This window comes from Ammospiza caudacuta, chromosome 3 (genome assembly GCF_027887145.1).
Source record: "Ammospiza caudacuta isolate bAmmCau1 chromosome 3, bAmmCau1.pri, whole genome shotgun sequence".
Taxonomy (NCBI): Eukaryota; Metazoa; Chordata; class Aves; order Passeriformes; family Passerellidae; genus Ammospiza; species Ammospiza caudacuta.
Genome location: NC_080595.1, coordinates 106,500,817 through 106,528,199, shown reverse-complemented (window position 1 = coordinate 106,528,199; position 27,383 = coordinate 106,500,817). Strand labels below are relative to the sequence as shown.

The following is a 27,383-nucleotide window of genomic DNA, read 5'->3' as shown; positions in this document are numbered from 1 at the left end:
TGAGTTATTCTCAAAAATCTTCACTTTCACTCCACCAGTCCCTCCCTTTTGCTTCTCACTGAATCAATCTTAGCTATTACAAAAATTAGAAAATCTTAAATGAGGAGTAACTGTGAAGTAAGCAGGAGTCAGCAAGCATGGGACCTGGCACAGGGCAGTGAGATAGGAAGGCTGACTGCAGGAAGAATAGATGTCATAAACCCTGTGAATTATAGGAGAAGTGCATGAACAAGAAAAGTAAGAAAAAGGCAAATTCTTCAGTCACCCCAAATAGTTGCTGCAGTTCTAGAGGAAGAGATTCTGGGAACCTTTTCCTCACATAATCCACATGCAATTTGCAGTGTTTCCTGGGGACCTCAGGGTCCCTCCTTTCTTGTCTAAGGGAACTGCAATATTTACATGTCATCCCCTCAACAGCCCAGATGGCATAATTATAGTATCTGATGATAAAAAATTATTCTCATAATATATTTTTTGTCCTGCTTTAGAGAAAAAATGGTATTGGTTAAACACCAATTCTCGTGCAGCTGAATCTAAAGCTAAGCTTTAACTGCTCTACTTAGAAAACAGAAACCTCCAGGAGAAAGCACTATGAGATTTTAGCTTCTGAAGAGAGCTTGTTTTAGCAGCATCTAGATAAGCATGTGACAGTGACAGGATACCCTCTGTGCTTTGCACACAAATTGTTGTAAGCAACTGTCTTTGCCTGAAAAACCTACTTTTGACAACTGAATAAATCAGACAGCCAGATCATAACAGATATGGAATATTACTTCTGTTTTACACACTGGGGACTTAAACAATTGCCTGAGGCCAGCAAGTTACTGTAACATATCTGGGAACTGAATCTTACATCTCAAGTTTCGTGTAAATAATTAAAAAAAAAAAAAATTACCCTTCTTCTAAGAATCTTACCCAAAGATATTACATAGATATTTTTCTGCATCTGTGGTGCAATAAAATATGTGCCTGTGAAGATGGAGAGAGAGGGAGAAGGGCTTATGGGAAACATTTATGAATAGCATAACATTTCTACAATGTCATGATTTGAGGTTAATAATAAAAAACACCAGCATTTCAGAACTACACTCAAAATTTTCCACATATCTTTCACTGACATGTCTCTGGTAGAATTGGATTCACATTACATATTGACATTATTGACACTGTCTGTTCAGTTTATGTTTGTTCACATTTAAAATGCTTTTTAGCTGTTGCTGTCGTGTTTTAAGTACACAGTATGTTAAATATTCTTATCACCCATATTCTGGTTTGTCTATTATTTTAATAGATTTTGGTCAAAATTTTTAGGGCCTAAACCAAAGCTCAAAAAATCAAAAATAAGCCCTAATATTTTGTATAGTCTACAGGTTAAAATTTTATGAAATCTCAGCTAAATAAAATACTGAGTGTGTAGGATTGAGCACATGAATCCCGTATCATATGACATTCGTACCTTGTAGGTTTCAAGCACTGTCAGGAAAAAAAAGGAACAATACCCCCATATTTTGCATTCTCTGTTTGTTCACTTTCTTGTCATAAGTTTCCATTGAAGGCTGAATACTGGCAAAGGAAAAAACTTTTATAATCATGGTAAGTATTAAAAATTTGCAAGCTAGGTTGAAAAGGTTTTTTATATATTTCAAATAATCTTAGAATTTTAAATTTTTATGTAATTTTTCATCAATATAGACTTGGCACAGCAATATACTTGAGATTCCATATTACAGAAAGAGATCTAAGTACCTGTGAACATATAATCATATTATTTGGAAAAAATGTAGAGGACAACATGAATATAATTGAAAAGAAAATTTTTTCAGTATCATTAATTGTTTATGTATTTACTGAACAGATTTGGTTGTACAATATTTAGTAGTATATTACTGTGGAGAAAATTTGTTTAAGCATTCCATTTTCAGAGAGATAAATGTATGAGCTGATCTACATAAAATTATCAACAAGCCCTTTGTATCTCCTCTATACTCCTACATATTACACATATCCAAAATGCATCTATGGGATGTGTAATCCCTCTGTCCTTCCTGATACAAATAAAAGAATCAATACAGATCCCCTTAATGAACACAGAAGTATTTTAACTCAGGAGAACACACTCATTAAATAAGTGGCTAAAATTGATAGCCTAATCATTAGGTTTTGTAGATTAATTCAAAAAGCCTTTGGATGAATAAGAAATACAGTTGAAAACATTCCACTTTAAGAATCAACTGCTTCACAACACACGAATAGTCTCACATTGCTCATGTAATGTGTTCCAGTGAAGACCTAATACATTTCTACTCCCACTGAACTAATTTAATCCAGTTTCTCACCTCAGATGTAGCTGAAGATTGTTTAAGCCATGTTTTATTTCACACTAAAATCTTCTAGAATTCATTCCATAATCCCTTACCTATCTTTATCATAAGTGGTAACTAGCAGTGAGCAGTCAAAAAAGTTTTGACATAATGATTAAAGAATTTATTTACTCTTTTCATGAATTAGGGTAAACCACAGGCCAATTTGCAGAATTGTGCGAATTCTGGAAAAAAGAATGAAACTTAATTTTATCACGAAATAAAGTTGCAGATGGAATTCAATATATAAAAACTAATGGGTATATGGCAAAAAGGAGTCATTAACTTGTACAAAGCTCCCCACTGCTAGACTGAAACTTGTGGGGTTATAAACAAATTACATATTTATCTAATTACAGTCTTCTGTGCTGGATCCTGTGGAAGCCCTATCATTATCATTCTGGTTCTCTCCTTCTTTACATCTATAATCTATATTCAAAGACCTCTGATGCCACAGAGTCTCTCTGCTAAACTCCAAAACTTGCTGCAATCAAACTGATTATCTGTAGCACCAGGCTGAGGAAGCTACACAGAGGTAGCCTGGACTTTCTGCCATATGCGGGGTCTACCTCCAGACCCTCTGGGGTTTGGTTTTCATGACACATAAGCAGCAACACCACAATCTTTTAATATCTTCAAGAATAAATGGCATTAGTTCAGCATAGCTTGAGTGGTTACTCCTGTAGTGGTCCAGAGTTTAAAGCCAGCAATGTTCAACCCTACAGAAAGAAGAAAACTAAATTATAATTAGTTGCCACTAAACCAATTTCTTGCTTTCCAATATGAATATCCCTCTTTAATTTCAGAAACAGATGAAGACATTTTTGATTTTCATACATAAGTGAAAATGTCTCACAAAATACCTAAAGCATTACATGAAATAAAGCTCCTTTACTTCCAAAATCACTTTCTCTTGCATTCTGATATCAGTTGTTAGGAGATTTATTGAGGAAAAAGTTGCACCTGGACCATCCTGCTTATGAAGTGTGATCAATGCTATCGTGACTTTGTACCTATTATACTTACAATTTCTACAACATCGTGTAGCAGTACATTTGATAATTTTACTATATTGAGTGAATAAACCCCAATGTATTATTCTAATACATTAGCTGAAAATTTAATTAGATGACCTTTCTTTGGCATAAAGAACAGAAAATGTTACTGTTCCCTATTAATTTTCTTTATGCCCTTTGTTGTATTCTTGTTGTATTCATATTTCTCAAGTCCCATACTGTACCAAGCTGTTCTCTGCAGCACAGTCCTTCATGTATCTTTTCAGGGGCTCCTCCTGAGCTCTCGACCCACCCCTATTTATTCCAGTTACCTTCACGAGCTACAGCTGCTGCCTAACTAAGGACTTTGCAGCTGTAGCTCGTTTGGAGCAACTCGGGCCCACACAGATCTTACAGGGACTCTCTCCATAAGGACCCACTTATTTAATACATAGATCTTACAATCCATAGATCTTAACAGGGACTCTCTCCATAACAATACATATATTCAGGCCCCCACAGCCCTTCAATGATCCACCGGCACTTTCTGAGCAACAATTTTTCTTGAAGCTGAGTATTTTTAATGTACATTTTCCTCGGTTCAAATCTCCCTTACTCTGATTTCTGCAATCTTTCCATGTATCTTTTCAGTTCTTTTTTTAAAAAAGGAGATAGATAACCAGTATTCCAGACACAAGCGTGACACAATAGTATAGTGATATTTTTAATTGTCCTTCCTAATAATACATTTGTTGTTTACTATATTTGAGCTTAATTTTTTTATACTACTAACCAAATGGACAGCCAAATCAATTTTAAGCAGTAGACCACTATAACACAGTATAGCTTTGTGCAGGTATAGTATGTCCTGACAATATATACACATATGATATTATGTTTCTCCAGTTCTTGTATCACCCAATTTGTTACTATTACACAATTAGGTTTTAAAATTTGATTATCTTTAGAAATAATTTAGCACTAGTGCATATATTTTTAAATTACTTTCTGAACAGCACAACTGATGTCTTTGGGAGCTAACAAGTACCTGCCTGCTGCTATGAAAATTTAATATTTCTATTATCGGTTTCTTAACTTTTAATGGAAAGTAATGTATTGAAAGCTTCTTCCCTCTACTTACATAAAAAATATAGTATTTTTTGAAGGCCAAGTATTTTGCTGGAAGCTTTATTGTCTTTGGCCACATTTCTAATTGCAATTTCAAAAATGTAATGGATTTTTGGTGCATGACTGCTTTGGAAAACTACATTGATATTGCCCAATACATATCTCTTATATGTGTATTTTTACTATTTTTTTAAAATCAAGAATGGATTTCAGACTTGTTTAGAGTTCCAAGCATCCCTCCTAGAAGTGTTTTTAATACTGGTACCACCTTTGTCCCCTTTCATTCATGTGCCTGCCATTAACTCAAACAACAAAGTATACACATTTTTAAGAATTTCATACTTGAGTTCCTAGAAAACCCCTGAATGAGTACTATTGAGACAGGGTGATTTATTGCTGTTTATTTTATTGATCCAGTCACAAGGCTACTTGTATGACATTTTAATGTAGGGTATTTTTGGATTAATTACCAACAGATACTGGATCCAGCATGAAAATCTCTAAGCTCTTCCGTAATAAACATAGATACAAAACACTTTTAACTTCTCTATCACAGCATTATCAAAGATCCAAAGGATCTTTGAAAGATGCTTTTGCTGCTCTGCTGTCTACCAGCACTACTAGCACACCACCAGCTTCCTGCCTGCTTGTGACATATTTTAGAAACATGCATTAAAGAAGAGTCTGGTATGTAGCTCTTAGAAATTATTGCTTGGGTATTTTTCCCTTAATATTGTGGAAAACCATGGTCTTGTGTACCATGGTTTTCTGTATTTACTTCTGGTGGATGGATAGGGGAAGTTTAATTATTGTTTATGGCTTTTTTTTTTTTCCTTGTTGCTGTTTGCTTTTTGGGGTTTTTTTAGGTCTAGGAAGTTGCCCTCAAGTTTGATAGAGGATTTTTTTTTTAGCTTTAGAATGAATGCCAGAACTTACCTATTTTCTGGTTTGATCCTTTGGACAGAATCTTTATTTTAAAGTATCTTTTATTTCTAACACCTTTTTTTTATTCTGTTGTTTAACTGCATGAACTTCTTCCAGGCCTCTTAAAAATCTTTTGACTGATATAGTTATCTGAATATGGTTATACTTCCTGCATAAAGCCTCCTGACATTTTATAATTTTGACATCTCTAAACTACATTCCTCCCTTCTATACAGCTTATCTTTTTCAATGTCATGTTATTGCAATGGAGTTTTAAAATTTTGATTTGTACCTTGTACAAATATATGCAAAAAATTCTTAGTGAATTAGTAGATTGGGAAGTTGGTCAGCCAAAGGCCGGACCTAAATAGCAAAGCATATGTACAACTAATACAATTTACCATTTATGTTTTCAGAAGGTATTTTATTTTTTGAAAGTAGGTTCTTTTCTGACCTGGAGTAAAACTTGAGTACTCACTAAGAATCATATATATGAGACAAAATAAGGACTGCAGAGCTTTTCATAAAGCCAATGGCTGGCTACTTCTGTCTCCCTTGAAAAATCTTAGTATTGATAAACATTGTTTCCTGAGGCTAATGCCTTCTTTAGAAGCTCCCTTTAGTTCTTTAGAACTAAAGAACTAAACTTCTGCTTGTAGAACCAAAGAATACCCTTTAAAAAGAAGTATTCACTGTTATTAAAGTATTTTGAATAGTGGCAATGTTATTATGAAATACTGCATTATTGAAAAACAGATACTATATTTAAAATCATACTTCTCAAATTTTAACAGGCTAGCTGATCTTAATAAACAAGCAATCTCAGCTATATGATAAAAGTAATTTCTACCATAGTATATTAGAATTTTCCAAGAACTTCCATTAAAATCACAACAAACCAACATTCTAATTTTCACCAGTATTCTAAAAATCAATTGAAATTATGGCTGGTTCTTTGTTTGTTGAATCACATTGCAGTTTGAGAAATTAGTCTTGAGAGATCCTGCTGTGTTTCTATAGCAATGACTTCAAGTTACAAAACCAACTCTGAAGACAGGAACCAGTTGTCAGACACACAGTGCTCATTGAAACCACCTACCACTGTGTTGGTTCTTTGGAGAGCTAGCACACATACATAGCAATAGAAAAATAAAAATTAACTTTCAAAACACGCACTATGAAAAAACCCCACTATCACACATTCCTTTAAAAATCACAACTTTGGGCATATATTTATTTTTCATGAAAACATTCATAAGCAAAAAGGTCTTCTGTAAATATCACTGGGAATTAAAACCATTGCTTACTTAGAAGTAGCAGAATCCAGTCTGTAATTTTATTACAGTGACATTATATTTTAAAAATCATGACTTCAGGTATATGCACATATTGAAACAGACACATAAACCTTTTTTATTTTTATGTAAGCAAATTCATATCTGTCACAGCCATGTAGGGTATTAAAAGAAAGGTATTTTTTATTTGTGTTCAATTCATATAAAGACACACTATCCATTCACAACAAGTTCACCTATACAATATGAAATTCTTATCAGGCTTTTCTGCCATGCTACTAATCTTGTAGACCCTCTTTACGGAATATTCTAACTATGAAATCTTAGAAATACAGTCACTTTAGAAATTTACAGAACATTTAGCATGCTGGTCAAAAGTAAAAGATAAAAAGAAACAAAACATTGACACAATCTTAATGACACAGAAAGATGAAGACAAGTACTTGAACGACTGGGAGGGAGATTTTAATCTTATATTCAGTGGCAAATAATTTGTTTATAAATTCTTTATTTCTTTTTATGTTCATGAGATTCAGGAAAAAAAAGAGCCCTAAATCACAGTAAGTCCTCATTCACGTGCCCAGAGAGCTGAAAACACTCCTGAGAGATATTTTCAACTGAATCTAAGAACCATGTGTGAAATGTCTTAATTCAAACTATGCAGAGAATATACATATCAAATTTCATAACAAAAATGTTTTCACTGAAGAACCTTCTGCTTCAACAACTTAAGAGATAAATCATTGGCACCTCAAAAGAAATGCACTAGACAGATATGATGAACATCAGTGCAAAACTATATTCACAATAATCTACTGCTTGCCACTAAAACCATAACAGCATCAGCACGTTTGCCCACAAAGTTCAGTACAAGATTATAGATCTGACAGACATGCACTACTATACAAGATTTAATACACATTCTTATTTCAGAGTTGATGCACTAAGCTTCAGTTCTGAGACAGCCCACAGAACTAAAACAATTTACTTGATCATAATTCACAGAAGCAGAAATGAACCTATAGATTTTCTTTTAAAAATATGTTCTCTTTTTACCACAAGGACTTGCTCCTTGACTAGAAACCATTTACCCCCCGGCGACACTCAGTCAGTAGTATGTGATTGTTTACTTCAGGTATTTCTGTATTTGCAGAGGCATAACATGGCACAATCTCCTTTAAAACTTCCCATATCAGTACTATGAAATAATGAATCAAATGCATTTAACCACTGTAAAAATTTTAAAACAATCATTACAATATTTTTTTCCAGTTGGCCAAGACATAAAACTCGTGGGACACCAGAGTAAAATGGGATCTAGATATTCCTTAAATCTATTTCAAATCTCCAAATCATTACAAATGTTCGTCCCTGCCTTTCAATTTTGGTTGCACACTGGAGTCCCTTTTTTCCCCTACTGTAATCTTAAAGCTTGGAGTAACCACCTTCTTAAATACAGTCATTTTTCTGCTCCTGTGCCCCTTTTAACTGTGCCCTTGTAACCATCTTATTCCTTTGCATTTCTACAAATCCTTTCCCACATATCTATTTTTACTTAAATTTCAAGTATCGTGACTGCAGCAACAGTCCGCGAGCAAAACTCTCCACTCCCTATGACAAGAAGCAGCACATAGATTTGCTTCAAGTACAGAGGGAGTATTAGTCAGGCAGGTGGGGTAGCTCTAGTAGCTGCAATTCCATCAGCTTTTCTTAGGATCATCAAATTAAATTCTCAACTCTGAAATATTATGTGAGGTTGCATATTTATGTTTTAAATCACATCAAGCACATAAAAATACAGTAAGTGTTCAGGGGTGATGAATTTCTAGGCACTTAATTTTCATTCTTTTCTAGAGAAATTCTGTAAATTCTTCTGAAGGTCCCATTAGACATCAGTGTGCCATGGCCCAAACCACTTCATGGCAATGGTTAAATGATACCTTTACAACAATCCCAGAAGTCTTTCAGAGTAATGGAGATCCATTACACTGTTACCATAAACTGCATTTTAAACAAGATAGTTCACCTCAGTGGTACAATACCATAAAACAGATTTCAAATATTTCTATACACAGCAACAAAGGAGTGACTTTCAGAGTCACAGAGAAAATAAACTGCCACTAGGAGAAAGTAAGGGCTGAAAGGTGAGTGCAAAGTTGTCAAGACCAGTAAAGTGCTCAGAAAACTACAGTGAGAAAAGACCAGTGGATGACAGAAGTTTAACCTAAGGGAAAACACAAAGATACTTGTCCTTTCAAAGGTTTGATTTCAGAAGGTTTTTTAATAACATATGCAAACATTTAATTGTTCCCTCACATTCAAAATAAATATAAGGACAATGGGCTGCAAAAGCATAAACATACCACAAATTATAAAAATGAGCTATGTATAGCTATTTAAGGGGTTTATAGTAAAGTAAGTAATATCAAAAAAGCTATTTAAGGGGTTTATAGTAAAATAAGTAATATCAAAAATAAGTAAAATAAAAAAGGAAGTAGTTACCTTGGAAGTGGTAAAAGTCTAACAAGTGCTTCTTACGTCTCAGACACTATTTTTTGACTGTGGTCATACCTATGTCCATTTACCCACCTGAGTATAGCAAAACAAGCATTAGCAAACACTTCTTTCAGAGGCATTTCAGACTGCGCAGAAATGCAATAGGAAATTGCAAAAAAAATATGAAGACAGGTTAATAAGACTCCAGTAACTCTAGAGGCACATTTCAACATGCCAGGTTATATATCTGCCATCCAATTTCTATATTTTTTCAAGCAGCTGAGGGCATTAGATGACACCTCATCACTTGAACAAGCACAAAAAAATGACAAAAAAAAATATAAGCAAACCTTTTTCATACCAGAAGACTCTAGAAATTTATAGTGGTAACAGGCTTACATTTATTTGGAATGAAAAAGTTTTCTGGAAAAAAAATACTAGTTTGGTTTCTGTTTTAACAGAAGTCCTCACATTCACCTTACCACTTAAGAGACAGATTACAGTGAGGTCTGAGTGAAGAGTGTAATTTTCACGAGTTCTGCTGACATCAATGGAATTCTAGCTGTTACTAGTGGTCACAACAGTCTGAGCATATGAACTAAAACACAGGAGCAGAACCTCACGTGCCGATTAAAAAAATTAAAATAACTAAGAAAGAATTCACTTTGCTAGGATTAAACATTTGCTGCAAATGAATAAAACACTGCAATTTCTACTATTCAGAAGTTTACAGCTTTGTTACGAAATTCTATGAAAATCCCAAAAAATGCACTGCTGAGGAGGTATGTCTGTGTGATTGAACCTTTCAAACCTCATAAAAAATGCCAATTAATAATCACAACATTTAAAGATGAGATTCCCAGGAATGGAAATACTCATTTCCAGCCACACCACAGTCTTACAGGTAGCATTGGTAGAGTGCTTATGTGAATAACAGCAAGATTTTAGTATTTACAATTCTGAATCCTGGAACAACTAAGTTGACTAGATGAAAAAGAGAAATCTCAGATTTCAAATAAATTAAACTAATAGGTAGTTGCTCTCATTGCTACCAAACTGGGTTGCTCATAAATCAGAAACAAAAAAAGTATTTCCAAAAATTAAGTTATTCTAGGATGAGTAAGATACTGGGTTTAGAAATTAGACATTTAAAAAAGCACATTGGGTCTGTGTATGCAGTCAATTAGCAGAAAATAAGCAACAATGGAAATTTTAATAATTTTTTTGTATCTTTAGGGTTTTTTTTTCCCCTCAAAAATATTTTCCACTCTAATTGAAGCTTTTTTTTTTAAATTCAAAGTAAGAGAAAAAAAAAATGTTCCCGGTCAGTATCCATTAATCTGCAAAAGTCTATACCATGTACCAAACAGAAAAAATATAAGTAAACTAGAAATCTTTCACAGTTCTTTGGAACTTTCTTTCAAATACTTTTTTTTTCCAAACAAAACCCAGTAGTGTTGCATTACACATAACTCTTCAGCTTTTTTACCACAAGCTAGTCATATGTCAAGAACTCCATATGCAAAGCATCAAAAAGTGTAAATGCAGATTATTCCACACACTACAGACATGCATCCTGCAAGGAGCTATAAGGATTTAGATTACAGCATCAGTTTGATTAGAAACACAACTACAGGAATAAAGAAGGAAGAAACTGTGCCAGTTTTCTGTTATACTTTGGTCATGTAGCGTTATCCCATGCAGATGTTCTGAAAACTCAGCATGCAAGTTACAAAGTTAAAAAAAACCACAAATGAACAACAAACAGCTTTCCCTGAATATTTCTGAACTAAAATATCCAGTAAGACAGAATTGCCAATATTCTCATAATCTTTTAACTTTTCAAAATTAAAATTCAGTAGTAGTGCATATACATTCAAAAAATACAATAAAGACATTTAATAACAGATTCTTCAACTCTCAATTTGTTTCTCAATACAGCCAATGCATCAGGAAACAACTGCAGCTGTGACAACTCACATAAGCCACTGTTCTTGTTCTTTTCTGTACTTCTCAGACCACTTCTGAGTAAGCTCAAGGTAAACATTTGGTTTATGGGGTTTATAATCAAGGTAAACCACCTGTCCAGTCCGTTTAGGGATGGCTTTTTCAATCTGAGTTCCCTCGTGCCATTCATTAAAAGATGTAATGGAAATGATTTCTGGCCGCACCAGAAGGGCTGCGCTGAAGGCAGTCTCGTAGTACTTCCCATTGACGCGGTTCCGCGTGTTGTGGTTGTTCCAAGGCCGGATGCTGGTATCGATATAGCCTGGCCCCACACTTGGAATAAACATTAAGTTGTTACTATCACAAAAGGCTTTTAAACTTGCCCAATTATGATGAGATGAACCGTAGGAGAAGCCATTGGTGGCAAAGTACGTGTACATTCCATCGAAACCACTTCTGTGAATGTCATGCTTATGTCTTTCTTCTACAAGAAGTGCAATGAATAATGCATCATAGGGAGTATTTCGAATACTCTGGGATCCAGACACAGTTAAGAGATTTGCCCATATTTCAGGAATTGTTACATAAGAGTCATAAACATAAAACATAGGAAGAAGTCTGCCTGTGCTGGTTTTATGTCTGTAAAAGGCTGGATGGCTTCCGTATCTATAAAGCAAACAAGTATCGTTAAGACAAGACTTGCCATTGGGAAAATACTGTTGCACAATCTGAGGTGAAGACTTCCAAAAAATTAAGTTAAAAAGACAGGACACGGACTTTGAAACACAGCACATCATATCCACCTTCAGTCCTGTGTTTGCTGAAGTATCAAACAATGACTCTTCAAAAAACCTTTTAACTACTACCAATTAGTAACTGTCCTGGGTTTGGCAGGGACAGTTAATCTTCTTAGCAGCTGGTCAAGTGTTGTTTTTTTTTATTTAGCACGAGAATGAAATTGATAACACACTGGTGTTTTCTCTGCTGCTAAGCAGTGCTTACCCTAAGTCAAAGACTTCTCAGTGTCTCCTGCTCTGCCAGTGAGGAGCTGCACAAAAAGCTGGGAGGAAGGAAGGCCAGGACAGCTGACCTGAGCGGGCCACACTGCAGAATGTCATGCCCATATATAAACTGAGGGAGCTACCTGGAAGGGGACTGAATGTTGCCCAGGGCTGGGCCAGGTACTGCTCTGTAGGTGGTGAGCAATTCGTCTTGGGTTCTGTTACTTCTCTCCTTCTTCTTTCCCTTATCATTCTTAATAATACTATTGGCATACTAGTTTGTTTCAATCATAAAATTGCTCTTATCTCAACCCACAAAGTTTTATCTTTTCCTTGTGATTCACTTCCCCACTGCTGCGGCATGAGAGAGAAAGTAAGGAGCAGCTGGTGGTACCTAGCTGCTGGCTGGAGTTAAACTGTGACAGTAACCTAGTGCTACAGTTACCAGTTTCCTCTGAAGGGCAATTCTCTTATTCCCTATGAAATAAAGACAGTCTAATAAGCAGCACTGATAAGCAAAACAACAAGTAGCTGTATAGAATTTGTCAAGATGAATTAAAATCATTAGAGGTCAACACAATAAAAAAGCTCTATCTGCTAGTTTGTCATTATCAAAATGTACATTTTATTTAATTTAAAGACCATGTTGCTAATCTGAAGTGTCTAAAGTATAACTTATGATATTAAAGAATGTTGAAAGCAATTTAAATTTGAGAATCTATACAAAATTCACACTTCAGTATTTAAAAAAAACCCTAATTTTGCAGCACTGAAACATAAACAAAATTCTTTTCAGTCTCAGCAGACATTCTTATATATTTTTACAAGCTTTAGTTCATATACCAAAGTCCCCTAAGGCAGCAGGTAAGAAACCCCAAGGACACCATTCTGAAAAAACTCACTTGTCAATGATGTACTTGACATTGTGGTACATGCTGCGGTCATCTCTGTCTTTGTAAGGTTCGATATGAAAAGTGACCTGGAAGATGAAAATGTAATAGCAACACAAACATAAAGCACTACTGAATGTGTGGGCACTGGGTATTAGATGAAGCAAGTACCAGTCAAAAATATAATTCCTTACAGACCAAACATTTCATCAGTCTATACTGAGAATAATCCAACCCTAGTACAACTCCTGCACTATTGACATTAGAAGCTTCCAATTCCAGGAAGTTTGGTATGAAATACTTAGGTTTTTTACATTAAAACAGAACACAGCTTTTGTTTACCCTAGATTACAGCAAGTGGTAATCATGCTTCAGAAAAATTAAAAAGCTACAAAATCTAAAACTTAAAATAAAATATTATCTATTTGAATGTCAAAGAACTGATAAACTAATGAAACATTTTAATATTCAATTTCTAACAAATGTATCAAAAATCTCCTAAAGATAATGCTCCAAGGAGAGTTTTCAGTCAAAATACATTTTAAGAGATGCAAAATGAAAACTTTAATTTAAAATTTTATAGATTTATCAACAGCAACAAGCTCTTGGAACTAAATATAATATAATGTACTGCTATTGCTTTGAATGTCAGGCGTGGAGCTTATGGAAATCATTAACCAGTATGTGTGAATTCCAATGTAAAAATGAATTTGTTTTCAAACAGACAATCATGGAAGAATACGTAACATTAATCAAAGCAACAACTTTTTCAGAAGCAATTTTAGAGCAGAATGTATTTAATAAAGTCTTTGACAACTCTGCAACAGTAAAAAATTTCCATTGCAGAGCCAATCTCCCTCTCTATTAAGTAGAAACTATAGAAAAATAGAGTCAGACTAAATCACTGAGTGACAGTAGAGGCTGAAAAGCACTTTCATTTCATCTTTCATTCCCAACTATGAAAACCAGGCAAATCAAAAGGGCATATCTTGTCCCAGACTTCTATTTAGCAGACATAACAGAGACGTATTTTGTATATTGGCTTTGGTCTACTGAGACTCCCAACACTTATTGTAATAACTTGCTTGTGCAAGAATGCTTAAAAACATCACAGTGAAGGTAGCACTTCCTGCAATTTCTATACTGAATATCCCTATTTCAGTAATTCTTCCAAGAGGTAACAGCATCTTCACTCATACTGCAATCATTATCACACTATTACACACTACTGTACTGTCCTTGGTAGCTTGTTTCATTTGGCCTTGACTCCTTTGAGACTTGAATGCAAACAAGTTTTTTAGGTGAGAGCAAACTCTATTAGATGGTCAGAAGATTATGGGAAAGGATAATACCTTTTTCTGTCTTTTAAAACATTTATTATTAGATAGAGTGTAACCTATACCATATAATGCAAATCACACAGTATTTTTAACAGTTTTAAAATTACTTCTGTATGTGTTTTAATCATCCTATTTTCCTCCTGCTTGCTAAGGAATCTCCAGCTACCCCCAGTGACAGGAAATTTCACTGAGAATCCACAACTCGTGTTACCAACTAAAACCAGAGCAGATGAACAGGCTGTGTGTTCAGTACACAGCAGAGATGAAACATATGCAGCTACTTAAAAACTCAAATTTATTACTTGGGAGAGATTAAAATGAAATACATATTTTCATTATCACAAAAGGGAAACACAGATTTTATTTTAAAAGTAAACAAAACCAAACCACAATTTAAGATTCTGCTGATCAATTCATGTAATCTTTAACTAACTTGATATTTCACCTATTTTAAGAAGTCAGTAATTTAGCCCTTCTATTCTGTCATGCCCTGAAGTAACCCTTAAGTCTGAGCAGCATCTCTCTGACCTTACAGTTCAAGGCAAGTGTTTCTGGTACCTTCTGGAATAAAGATATTTATTCAAACTAGATATTCCAAGCCTGCCTTTATTCCTCATAGACGCTCACTCCTGACCTCTATGATCAGGTGCTAGAAAATTATTAAATAATGCAAAATGAAGATAAATCTTTCTCCTTTCTCAAAGGTTCTTAGTTTAAAGCTCACTGTATTTCACAGTATTCTGGAATATGTAATACTTCCCTCAACTTCCGAGACTCACTGGAAAACAACATAATGTCTTATTTTAAAAACTGTTTTCTGAAAAGAAATTAGAAAAGAATAAAAATCCACAGCACTATGCCTTAGATTCTGCAAGCTAAAGCAGATTACAATATTTATTCTGCTTATAAGGGAATATTACTCAGGTCCTACCAAAGTTCAGTGCAATTCAAAGGCTTCCATAACCAAAAGAAGCACCTTATAATAGCAAAGTTTACCTTCTCAATTGTCCTATTATGTGCATCTAGAAATACTTTACCTTTAGGTTATATTTGTGTGCATAGTCCAAAACAACTGGCACCAAATCATCAGTTGGCTCTCCATTTTCATCAGCCATACCAGGTGGGTACCATGAAAGCACTATTACACCTGAAAATACAAAACTTGAGTTTTAAATCATGTTCTTTAACGTGTTACTGTAATTCATATACAGTAACGTCATGAGTTACAATTATTGATGTGCAACCTACATAAAATAAATCAGCATCTCCAATTACTTTTTAATCAGTTACAAAATCTCAGTATTGTCAGAGTGGATTTTAACTCCTCTCTTTATAGGACTGCAATACAAGCAGTGGTTAGATCACTTGTCAAGGGAACAAATCTGTACTCAGTGTCCTAACACTTGAGAGCTGTTCCCTCCCACTTTTCAGCACAGCATTCCAACCTTCAGGTTGGACAAGAGGAAAAAAGTGCTCCCATCTAAGGCATTATAGCTATGCCATGATACAGGCAGAGAATATCAGGATAATGGGTTATAGAACTGTCAGGAGATGAGAGCTGTGCATGTGATGAAGGAGATTCTTATCTTATGGAACTTCATTTCCCATCTTATTTCTTCATTGTACCTCTGGCTCAAATACAGAGCAACCATTTATTACTAGAAGCAGTGACTTCAATCCCATAACCTTCTTTCTTGCTGGTACAGTTACTATGGTGTAATCCATCCTTCCAAGCATGTGAAATTAGTTTTTAAATTTATTATCTTCAAAATGCTTAACTCTCAATAATTTAAGGATGTTACCAGTGCTGTGGAGAAAAAAGACAACAAATACCATGTCTTCATACTGTAAATTCTTCTGATGCTCTCCAAGAAAGCAAAAGAATACACTCTTCAAAAAGCAAAATCCTTTCCTTCTGAAATAAAATGCTGTCAAATAAACAGATTGGATCTTTTAGATGCACAGCTGGAAACTATATCAAAAAGAAGCAAAGTCTGAAAGAAATACATGAAATACTGATGTAGGAATATTTTCCTAGCAATACTATTTAGAACATACAGAAGAATATGTCAATGTGGTTCTTTTTAATGATTTAAGTAAATGAATAAATCCACTGAGCTAGGAAAGTATATATTCTAAATTACACCTATTTTACTAACATGATAATATTTCTGACCATCAATTTCCAACAAACAATTTCAAAATTACGAAAAAGGAACCATAAATTACAGTGAATACATAATCACACAATATCCAAACCAGAAATTTATACTCACCACACACAGAAGGGAGTAGGGAGTTTAACTACCCTTAGGCACATTATCTCTGCATTTCATCAAAAAAGAAAATCACAAATAACAGGTAATCACAAAAGACAATCTGCTCAAGGAAAGCAAAATGCAATATTTTATTGCATTTTATCATATTATCTTTTATTTCACACAAAAGGGTTAAATGCAAATGAGTAAGGTGTAAAGGACAAGCAGAACAGCAACAAATCTGGACAAGACCCTCTTTTACACCTTTAGGAAATCTGTAAAAGTTCAGGAGACAGAACTGTTAATCAAGGAACCAAAATTCACATTTGCATTGCCTTTTCCTGAGAACGACTACTACACATTTTCTTTCCTGTGCTTAAAGGATATAGTTATGTACCACTTAAAGAGTCAAAAAAAGAAAAGTATGGACTTGACACTAAAAAAAATGTCATAAATGCTTAAAACCAGAAGAGTCACTAAAACCAAAAGCGGATTATCACAAAAAAAAGGCTGGTGCAAAAAAAAAAATTCCCTAAGCAATCTCATTAATAAAATTTACTGAAGTTATCTGTAAAATATTAGGAAATTATTACATAAGAATTGTAAAATATAAGAAGAATACAGGGAAGCAATGCATGAGATGTCTGTAGGCCCAGTCTCTTATATGCCTTCATTAGAAAATATATGCTGAAAGAAGCTCTTACATTTCTCTTTTTTAACAAGATCTTTGATAAAGCCTCAATGGTTAGAAAAAAATGATTATGTGACCATAAAATACAGTCATGGATGAGACAATGGGTAACAGAGAAAAAGGAGAAACTGTAAACAGTCAGCCTCACAGTACGCAAAAAATGAACAAAGTATAATTCTTAAAAAAAAAGTTGATGATTTATGTTAGTCAAATCTAGATGGAAGAGGCCAAATTCAATTGCACTTAAATCCTTAACTCAGAATAACAGCAGGAAAAAAGTGACTCTTTATAAATATCAGTTATGTTACAAAGAGTGTCACAGAAGTCTGTACTACTCATTGACATTGCTGAGTTTTAAACTGAAAACTAACTGAAGATACTAAAAAAACTGATTATGCAAAGCATTTGTCCTAGTAATTGGCACCTATTTCACCAGCAGTTCAACTTTTTTAGACATCTGTATTAAGAGGATGAGAAACATCACATGTTCTTCTAAAGGGCAAGTGCCCCCCTTGCCTTCATCACACTATCATAAATTATAGATAAGAGTAAAACAGTGCTTGTATCTGAGGCAGCTTGTATCTGAGATTTCTCTGCAACAGTCATGTTACTCTTGCTGATGGAGCTATATTACTGAAGAGGGTGAAAAATTTCCTGTGTTTGTATTAACCCTTGGATAAAATAAAGGTTAGGTTAAAACCCATAAGATGACAACAACCAAGAAGTAAACACTACACAAGTAAACATCACTAATCAAAATATAACAATTACATTAAACCTTAATGATTAGGTGAATGAAGGAGATTCGATACAAAGTCATTAGCAATATCAATAATGCTGGGAGTTTTGGTCATGTTGTCCCAATTACATTTCCAGAAGCTGCTCAGTTTAGTATTAGCCTACATGACTGCTTATTTTAAAGAAGATTAACATAAAAATGACCGTAAAGCCCAACAACAAGGAACGACATTAAAAACAATTGAACAATCTTATTTATAAAGTTCGCCTTATTGAGAAAAAGGGAACATCAATTTGTATTGAAAGAAGGTACTTTTGGACAGTAATGAATTAATAAATAATTGTTACTGCACACACACAGCATTCAGAGAAAAAAAACCTACTCATATTTGAACAAGCTGCCCCTTAACCATGTGATTTACTGAAACCTGTTCTTTAAACTGAAGTATTCATCTCCAAAAATAAAATAAACCAACAATATATTCCAGTCAAGGTTTCTGTTTTTTCATTAATGCTATCAGTGTTTAGCAGTAAGTCATGAAAAACATGTACTCAAAGTATTACAAACACCATTATTTCTGTGCTGTTACACCCATCATACACAGCCCTGAAGATGTAGGTTACAGTCAGGGGCTAAAACTCAGAAATATAAAGACATTTACTAGTTTCAGACATTTCCTGAATTACAGAAAAACAGAAGGATAGCTCAGCTGCCCTCATGCACAGATGTAAGGCTGGATAAATGAACAACATGCTGAAACGTTAACATTCATTACCAGTTGAAGCTGCACGCATTTGCTTCATGTGGGCTTCTATGACAGTAGGGTCTTTGGAACTGTAAGATCCAAGTTCTGGATAAAAGTTGGCCCCAATGTCCTCAGGAGGATTATGCCTTCCCTTTGGATAATTGTTTGCAATTTTGGGATCCCAGTGTGGCAATAATGGATGATTCCAGTGAATGTATTTACCATCAAACTGTGGATTCCCATACCAAGTATAGTAGAATATGTGAAAGTTGTAATTAGGAGAAGAAAGCTCCTCTTCCAGCTTTCTTACTGAAGACATAGATGCTTTCATAGTATTGACAGCAATACTATGCAAATTACTGACACGTGTTACAGTATCTCCTTGAGCTCTATTTAGCAAGTTCTGTTTACTGTCCAAGAGCACTGTCCGTTGTTGAAGCTCTGGCAACAAACCAAGTCCAAATGGATCCCCAAAGCCAGCTCTGTCAGGTCTCAGAGTCTTCAAAGCCATCATTATGGAGCAAATAAACAAAATAAAAAGCAACAAAATGATGCATGTTCTTCTGCGAAATCTTGCCATGATGTCATAGTTCAGACTCTCAACAGAGGGATTGTGGCTGGAACTGATCAAAAGACAAATATTTTCAAGTCAGATTTCTTATTACCTAATATTCAGCAGTATGAAATGCTTCATAAAATCTCTACATAATAAAAATAACAAGAGACAAATGTGATGCATACACTGGCCGCAGAACTAACAGACTTTGTGGAGAGTGGGGTACACAAACAAAATCCCATTTCCTTCCTTGAGAACATGTGTCACATTCTGAGGTTCTAACACTAAGGACTCATGTATTCTATAAAGTATTTTACTTTTGAACTTATGTTTTATTCTAACCCAGATAAATCCCATGAACTGGAAGTTCTGGTTAAATTATTATGTTTTGAACTATAATGTTTTGCAAGTGTTATTCAGGTAGAATTAATAAAGAAAATAGAAGAAAAAAGCAGAACCCATGAAAGGAGAATAACATAGCAGAACAAGAGTAAAAACAAAATGGGGTATGACAGAACTACAGCTTGTATTCAGAATGCAGGTTTCATTTTCTAACCTATTTCCTGGCTTGAAACCAAGCACTTTGTGTTCTGTTAACCAATATATTAACAAAATACTCAAAATTAAAAATAACCCTAAAACCACTAAATAACAAAAACTAAATTTGAAGCCATGATGCTTTAAAACTTTACAGATGTAAAATTTTAATTTTTTTCCGAATCCCGTAAGCAGAAAACAGCATAGCATTAAGGATGTAGCTCAAGCAGAAAGCCTCAAGTTAGTTCAATGTCACAGCTGCCTGACACCTCAGGTAGTGTTGCAGGGCTAAATTCAAAACAAGACCAATGGTACACAGCAAAATTTGAACCATGAAACTAGGGGGAAGAAAATCAGTATAATGGAAGGCCTGATTAATTTATTTATAACTTAAATTCCTGTACAACGTTATCACAAGGGAACCAGAGAAAAGGATTAACAAAATTTAGGTTACCACAGAATTATAGGGAAAAAGATTATGCATAAAACTGGCAACACTAAACTGGAAAATCTAAGAATAAATTTCTGATGCAAGGGTCATTATACATAATATAGTTGTGATATGCATTTTTGTCACTGACCTCCAAATTTTAAAATCTTATTTTAATTTACTGAGATACATGCAGGTAGTTTTAAAATACTTGTAAATTATTTCACCTTAGTTTCCTGCCAATGTTAGAGTGCATTAACATAGAGCTCAGTTGTCACAATATGCTGCTTACTACTGCTATGATAATTTTAGATAAGCAATTTTAGAATATGTTTTCTAACAATACAGCCTGAATAGGATTAGCACTATAACACTTCCATTTCCAATATTAATCCATTCATCCTACTGTCTGTTATAACTTCTGGGATTCATGTGGTTTTCACAGTAAGGTCACTCATTTACTGTAAGAGCAAAACCCAGTTAACATTTAAAAACAAACAACAAAATCCCAATGCACTTTTACCTTTTTAGAGAGTGAACTCAGTTGAATGAGAATCTCAGCACTAAAGCCAACAAAGAACAGATGGAACAAGGCAAGACTATGAAAATGATGTTGTTCATTTTGCCCAACTGGATTCTGAAACCATACGTTTGGCTACTGTCAGGGAAAATGATTTTCCAGCATAAACACTTACAGGATTTCACATCGCCTTATGTCAAATTACAGGGTTCTTTGTCCATGGCTAACAATCCATCTCCATGATTTTAGAATTCTGTCAGAGATTGTTTAGAGTACAGAATATCTTACTTTAATAAGAAATTAATTTTAAATACACTCAAACCGCTCCTGCTATTTTTCATTACCTTTTCAGTCTTTTTTCCTAGTTTATTATGCTACCTCTGCTTGGTAATTTAACTCAATTTTCAGATTAGATAAACTGAAGTTTTCTGAAGGGTTAGGATTTTTTTTAAAGGAAACAATATTATTCATCTGACTACTAATATATGCCATTTAATTTAAATTAAATGCCACTGATCTTCATTAAACAACATACAAGACTGACAGGGACAAACTACACCTGCAATTATTATTTTATCTCTTCTGTGAAAAAGAATTCATGATTGTAATGTCACAAGGATTTGCAATGTTCACAAGGTTTGTCATCTGGGTTTTCCTATTCCATATCAAAGAAGCTGTTCCTTTTGATTCTTGGCTGACGTATCAGCTACCCCATTCCTCCTGTTTAGATCATGACTTCACTACCATTAAGTCATTCATCTGAAGCATCAGGAACTGATCTTGGTGCTCCACATTACTATTTCAACAAGCATTTTTTAATATGGAATATTCACCATTGAAGCATACTAAAAAATGAGCAGCATGGCCACTAGCATTTGACTAGCATGGGGACAGACCTTGGTCTACCATATATCATACTGTGAACTTCTGCTATGCCAATACAGAGGCGCAGCACCAAAGTGCAAAATTTCTAGAACAAGTAAGTAATATCTCCTATCTGTATCTATTAGATATATTATTATATCTATGGTAAAGGTTTGTGTTCTGGGGAGACATCAGCCTCAATGATGACAACATAATTCAGACCTGGCATAGACTCCTATACTGTACAAGCTGCATCAAAGAGCTACGGGCTGGCAGTGCTTCATGTGTCATTTAATCTTGTTCAGATCTACTTTTCAGAGACAGTGACAGATAAACCCTCATCAGTGCTAGTGCCACAGCAGAATGGCAATACTGGGGAAACAGACTGAGCAAACATGCCTGTGAAACAGCCACATGAAGTTATGTCCACCCTTGGAAGTGGAAAAACCTTAAAAATGCATTTCTGATTCAACAGTCACTAGGCAAAGCATAGCTGTGATTTTGCATTTGTCGTGGACATTCAAATTTTAGAGTCTGACTGCAATTTACTGAGGTACACCTCAGTCCTACAGACTTAGCAAGTACCTTGCCTTGGGCTTTTGAGTGCACCTGGATCTAACAGCAATTGACTTCAGCAGCAAAAAGGCTGAATAACTTCAGCTTTATGAAGGTTAAGATCCTGCATGCAGTTACCCTGACTCAGAAGCTTTTGGATTCAAACTTCATGTTTGTTCACACATATAGGTGTACCAGAAAAAAATGTAACCACTTTGGGCTCTTTCTCTTGCCTACTCAGTAAATTCTAAAAGAAGAAAAAAACCATCTGTAACAGGTCAGAATTTCTCCTTTAATGAATACAGATAGTAATTTCCTTTATAACATGAGAAAAATATGAAGCTTTACTGGGAAAAGTTAAAACCTGTATTTCCTCAACACCTAGTTCTCTTCTGAAAAAAACCCCAAAACATCGGACACAGATGTTTTACTTTTTACTTAGCAACTATACAGAATTAAAGGCACAAAATACATGTAAGTCTATCCCATTATGATCATCTCTGTTCCAAATTAATTTGGGTTTCTTGGAAATAAATACCATGAAATTCATCACAGTACACAAAATTTCCAGGTGTTCTTCTTAAAACAACTCCTTCATGAAGAAAGAAAAAAAAAGGGTCTATGAAAATATCTGAAGTATTTTCCTAATTGTTCCACACAATCAATTGAATGTCTCAAGCTCTTACCTGAGAGTGATTTTTTTTTTCTCCCTCACTACTGCTTTTTATACCCTTAAGTTACTGCACAGGGAAACCTTCTGTTTGACCTTTCCACTATATGAAGAAAAAAGCATACAGATGTACAGATGATGAGCTTTTCTTCCCCTGGCATGCTTCCCCAAAAAAGAATGTTTCTTTAGTCAAAGAAGAAAAAGCGATTTAAAAAAAAAAGTGTTTGAAAGGGATGACGGTGCTTAATTACTCAAGATAATTTTGGTTAGGCAACTCAAGTTTCAGTGCCCTGCCCAGTGGGTTGCTTTTTTCTGTTTTACAAATTCCAAAAGAGAAATACACTATGCAAAGAAATTAGGGTAAGATAAAATAGATTTATCTAGTTTAGCAAGAATCAGCAAATACAATAATTTATTTACTCTGATGTTTCTCAACCATAACAAATGGAAATGCAATATAGGGGAGAGCTCTGAAAATCTGATTTTATTGATCGAGGGTAAGGTCATCCAGAAGCCACTGAGGCTGGTAGCTCATGGATGGGATCAAAGCTTCTCAGCTATCTAAAGCTGAGAAAAAGCTTCTCAGTTATCTAAACTTAGTTTCTACTCAGTTTTCCCAGCTCAAAGAAACTGAAAACTCTGAAGTTACAGATCAGCTCTAGATCTAGGCCTTAAAGCCCTGATTCTGGAGCTACACTGCAGATGTGCACCTAAAAACATTAATTCAGTTTCCAAGTGATTGACCAGGTGACGACTGGTAAAAGTGTTAAAAGCTCCACATTTATAAAGCACATTCTGATCTGGAGACCACGAAGAGTAAAAAGCAACAGAAGCTGACTATATGCGTGGGAACCTTGTATTTCCAGTATTAAAATGAATCAGGGAACTTCTCAAAAACTCTGTGTACATGAAAAGTCTTTTTCTAAAGTTATCTTAAAAAAAAATTTTGAAAATCATTAAAGATGTAAGAAAAAATGAGGTATAACATGCAAACACTTCACAGCTGTGTTACATGATAAAAGGTATCTTTTTAAACACTTCCAATAATATAAGATTTCTTTTTGGTCTACCCAATTCAAAAAAAGGTATTTTAAATCTGACAAACAGAGAACAGAAATTGTGATTTGAACTTAAGAAAGCAGTAGCAACAAAACACAATCCTTCTGGATTCTTTGCTGTAAAACTGGTAAGAGAGCCTCCAGCATTTCCAGTATTTGCCTTCAACATGCCAGCGTTCTCCTGCTTGGGAAGGCCATGGGAACACACAGCTGACTCTGGGCGGCTGCAGGCCACGATAAGAAAGGGACCTTTGGCCGGGGCTCACCGGGAGCTCCCGGGGCACTTCAGAGCCAGCCTGCCGGACAAGGGCTGAAGGCAAAGGCTGGGAGCAGACCCAGCTCGCTGCGCTGCTCCCATGCCCTGAGCACGGCACCGAGTTCCGAGCGCTCACACTTCTCTCCCACTCCGCGGAACCGAGCGCCAGCCCCCGCCACCGGAGGAGCATCAGCCGCGGGCGGGGGACGCGGCGAGCCTTCCACACGAGGGAGGAGGGAAGGGGCCGCCCGGGAGCCGCCGCGGCCCCTCTGACGGGCGGGGGCGAGGACCGTGCCCTCCTGTCCCGGCCTCTCCCGGCCCGAGGAGCCCTTGCCCAGTTGCCCGGTGCCCGGGGCCGGCCGGGGCTCGGGGCTCGGGGCTCGGGGCCGGCGCCGTTACTCACCCGCGGGAGGCAGGGCCGCCGCTGCCGCCGGGCGCGCGCGCGCGGGGGGTGCCCCTGCCGGGCCGGGGCGGCGGCGCGTGCGCCAGGCGGGGCGCATGCGCGGGGCGGGCGGCGGCGGCGGCCGGGCCCCGTTATCCTGAGGGGAGAGCCGCGCTCCCGCCTTTTCCGCTGCGAGCCGGGCACCGGCCGGTGGTGGAGGAACAGGGCCTCCGCTGGGCTTTCACATTGTGTATGCTGGTTTTTCTTTTTCCTTGAAAGGCCTGAAAAAAAAAAAATCTTTCAGTTGTTTAAAAGTCTTTGCTGAATTGTTGATTGCTTCTCAGCTGCGAAATGGTAGTCACAGAATCAGTTTAACATGAGATCATCGACTCGAAGCTATGACCAGATGCCTCCCTGTCAACTAGACCGTGGCACTGAATGCCTCATCCCGTCTCCTTAATCAAGTCCAGGGATCCACCACCACCTTCTGGGCAGTCTGTTCTAATGTCTAATCACCCTTTCTGTGATGAAATTCCTCCCAATTCCTACCCTGAATCACTCTTCATCTCATCCTGTCACTGCCTGGGAAAAGAAGCTGACCTCCCTACCTGGCTACAACCTCTTTTCACCCCTTGAGCCTTCTCTGGGCTAAGCAATCCCAGCTCCCTCAGCTCCTCCTCATGGAACATGTGCTCCAGGCCCTTCACCTGCTTTGGTGCCTCTCTATCCTGATGCCCAAAACTGGGCAAGAAAATAAAATTCTATAATAGTCAGATGGCTACAGAGCAACTATTTGTTCATTCAGTGCTGGGAGTGAGGGAGATCTTTCTGCCAAAAACTCAGTCCCCTAGCTTTCAGCTACATTTTAAGTCTTTCCACACAACCTCATAATTACAACGTATCATTAGCATATTCATATTTGCATAATGCTCTGTCACGGTTTTATAAGTTTTTCACTTCTGCGCATGCATTGGTTCCTTCTGTGGTGGTCATCAGACTCCTGATGGCCTTTGATGAAGGCTTCTGTAGTCTTCCTCATGTTTGAACTTTTCACCTCTATCTTCAGTGCATGCTTGGTGCTTCTTGTTTTTCAGTCTAACTTGTTTTTAGTTAATTTTGCAGGTTGCAGGTTCCATTAAAACTTACTCTCTTGCTCCTGATGGCACACGTTATCTCGCTGGCTTTGTTACTGGCTTGTTTTGCTACCTTGCTTTACTTGCCCATCTTGTTGCAATGTTATGTGCGGTCAGCCTTTTGTTACCTACAACTTAGGATTCAAGACAGAGATGTGCAAATAATAGCTGGATAAAGCCTGGGGCTTGAATCTGTGTGCAGTGTTGGGTATGGCACCTCTGCGCCCTAAAAGTTGTTATTCAATTTTACATTAGAGTAGGGTGTTCAGTACAGTGATACATTGAGGAAGTCAGTGCACTTCTGGGGAATTGCCCATCCTTATACCCTGTCAGCTATATGGGCATAAATCAGGAAAAAAATGTGGATAGAAGTTAAATAAATAATAATAAGTAATAAATAATAATAACTAATGTTATGTAGTAATTTTGTGGTAACATATAACTGCAGTGTTGTAAAAATAATTTTACTGATGTTTCATATGCTAACATTTCATGTGTGCTTTATTCTTTTTTCTTAAGCAGTAAAAATGGGCTATGAATAGTTATCATAATGAGATTAATAACCAAATCAATGAAAGAAATATATTCTCATTGTCTACTGTAACAGCAGAAGTCTGAAGAACCCTTGTGTATGAACACTGCAGATTGACTCAATGCAAATTGTTGCACTAGGTAAATATCACAATCTTCCCATTGAATCAAAACATTTCTTCCCTCTGCCATATGAAAAATATCTGTAATGAATTGTATCCCTGTGGTATAGTTTGTCTGATTTTTTGTTAAGAATTTCTCTAAGCCATGAGAGACAGTACAAACACTGATCAGAATTGTGGTTTCATTGAAATCAATAGCAAAAGTCTCACTGATTTAAAAGAGACAGGATTTCACCTCAAATGTGAATGAAAAAACTCGGAATGAGTGTCTCATACTGTGGATATAAAGAAGTAAATTCAACAGCTCCCATGGTTCTCCTTGAGTTTCTCTTTGAGTTTCTCCTTGAGAAAATTGAAGGAATTGTGGCATGATGTTTTCTTTATGCTGTCTGAGTGATCTTAAGGGGAAAAACTTTGCAGTAATTCTAATTTCTAATGTTTCTTCCATGTATCTGAATAATTTCATTAACAGAGTGTGTTGTAAGTGATTCAGGAACGTCATGCTTTAATAATAGATTAGTTGGCATATGAATAGTCTGGAGATCAAACCTTGATATCTGTTCCATTTCCTCACAGTATCCCCAATTTTTTCTTTACTGTTTTCTTTCCTTTGTTGTCTTTTCCTTTCCCTTTTTTTTTTTTTCTTTCCTTCTTTGCTTCTGTCTTTCAAAAGAAAAGATCTTGTAGGGGTGGTCTTCCCTTCTATTTTATGGAGGACATAATTTTAATTTTCACTTTCTCTTTACCATGTGGAAGAATTTCTACTGGAACTAAGAAAATTTGTTGGAAAATAAGATGTTTAGAAAGTTAAAGAATGTTAAAAGTAAATCTAAAGCATTTGATAATGTTCCATTAAGAGTACATGTTTACTAGGCCAAAAGTATACTAATGTTAGAGAACAAGCAAGAAAAAATCACTTAATGAGAAGGAAAAAATCCTAAAAGTTTTTGTTCTGGCATA

At 35.9% G+C, this 27,383-nt stretch overlaps 1 protein-coding gene across 1 annotated transcript; it reads right to left on the bottom strand.

The window, feature by feature from the left end:
• Window positions 1–6,639: 6,639 nt before the first annotated feature.
• MANEA (mannosidase endo-alpha) lies at window positions 6,640–24,716 on the bottom strand. The gene is made up of 5 exons (XM_058802224.1): window positions 24,659–24,716; window positions 18,840–19,432; window positions 15,414–15,523; window positions 13,049–13,125; window positions 6,640–11,811 (listed from the first exon to the last, which is right to left on the bottom strand). The coding sequence occupies exons 2-5, from the start codon at window positions 19,387–19,389 to the stop codon at window positions 11,175–11,177; spliced, it is 1,374 nt and encodes a 457-aa protein (XP_058658207.1). The 5' UTR covers window positions 19,390–19,432; window positions 24,659–24,716; the 3' UTR covers window positions 6,640–11,174.
• Between the last annotated feature and the right edge of the window lie 2,667 nt (window positions 24,717–27,383).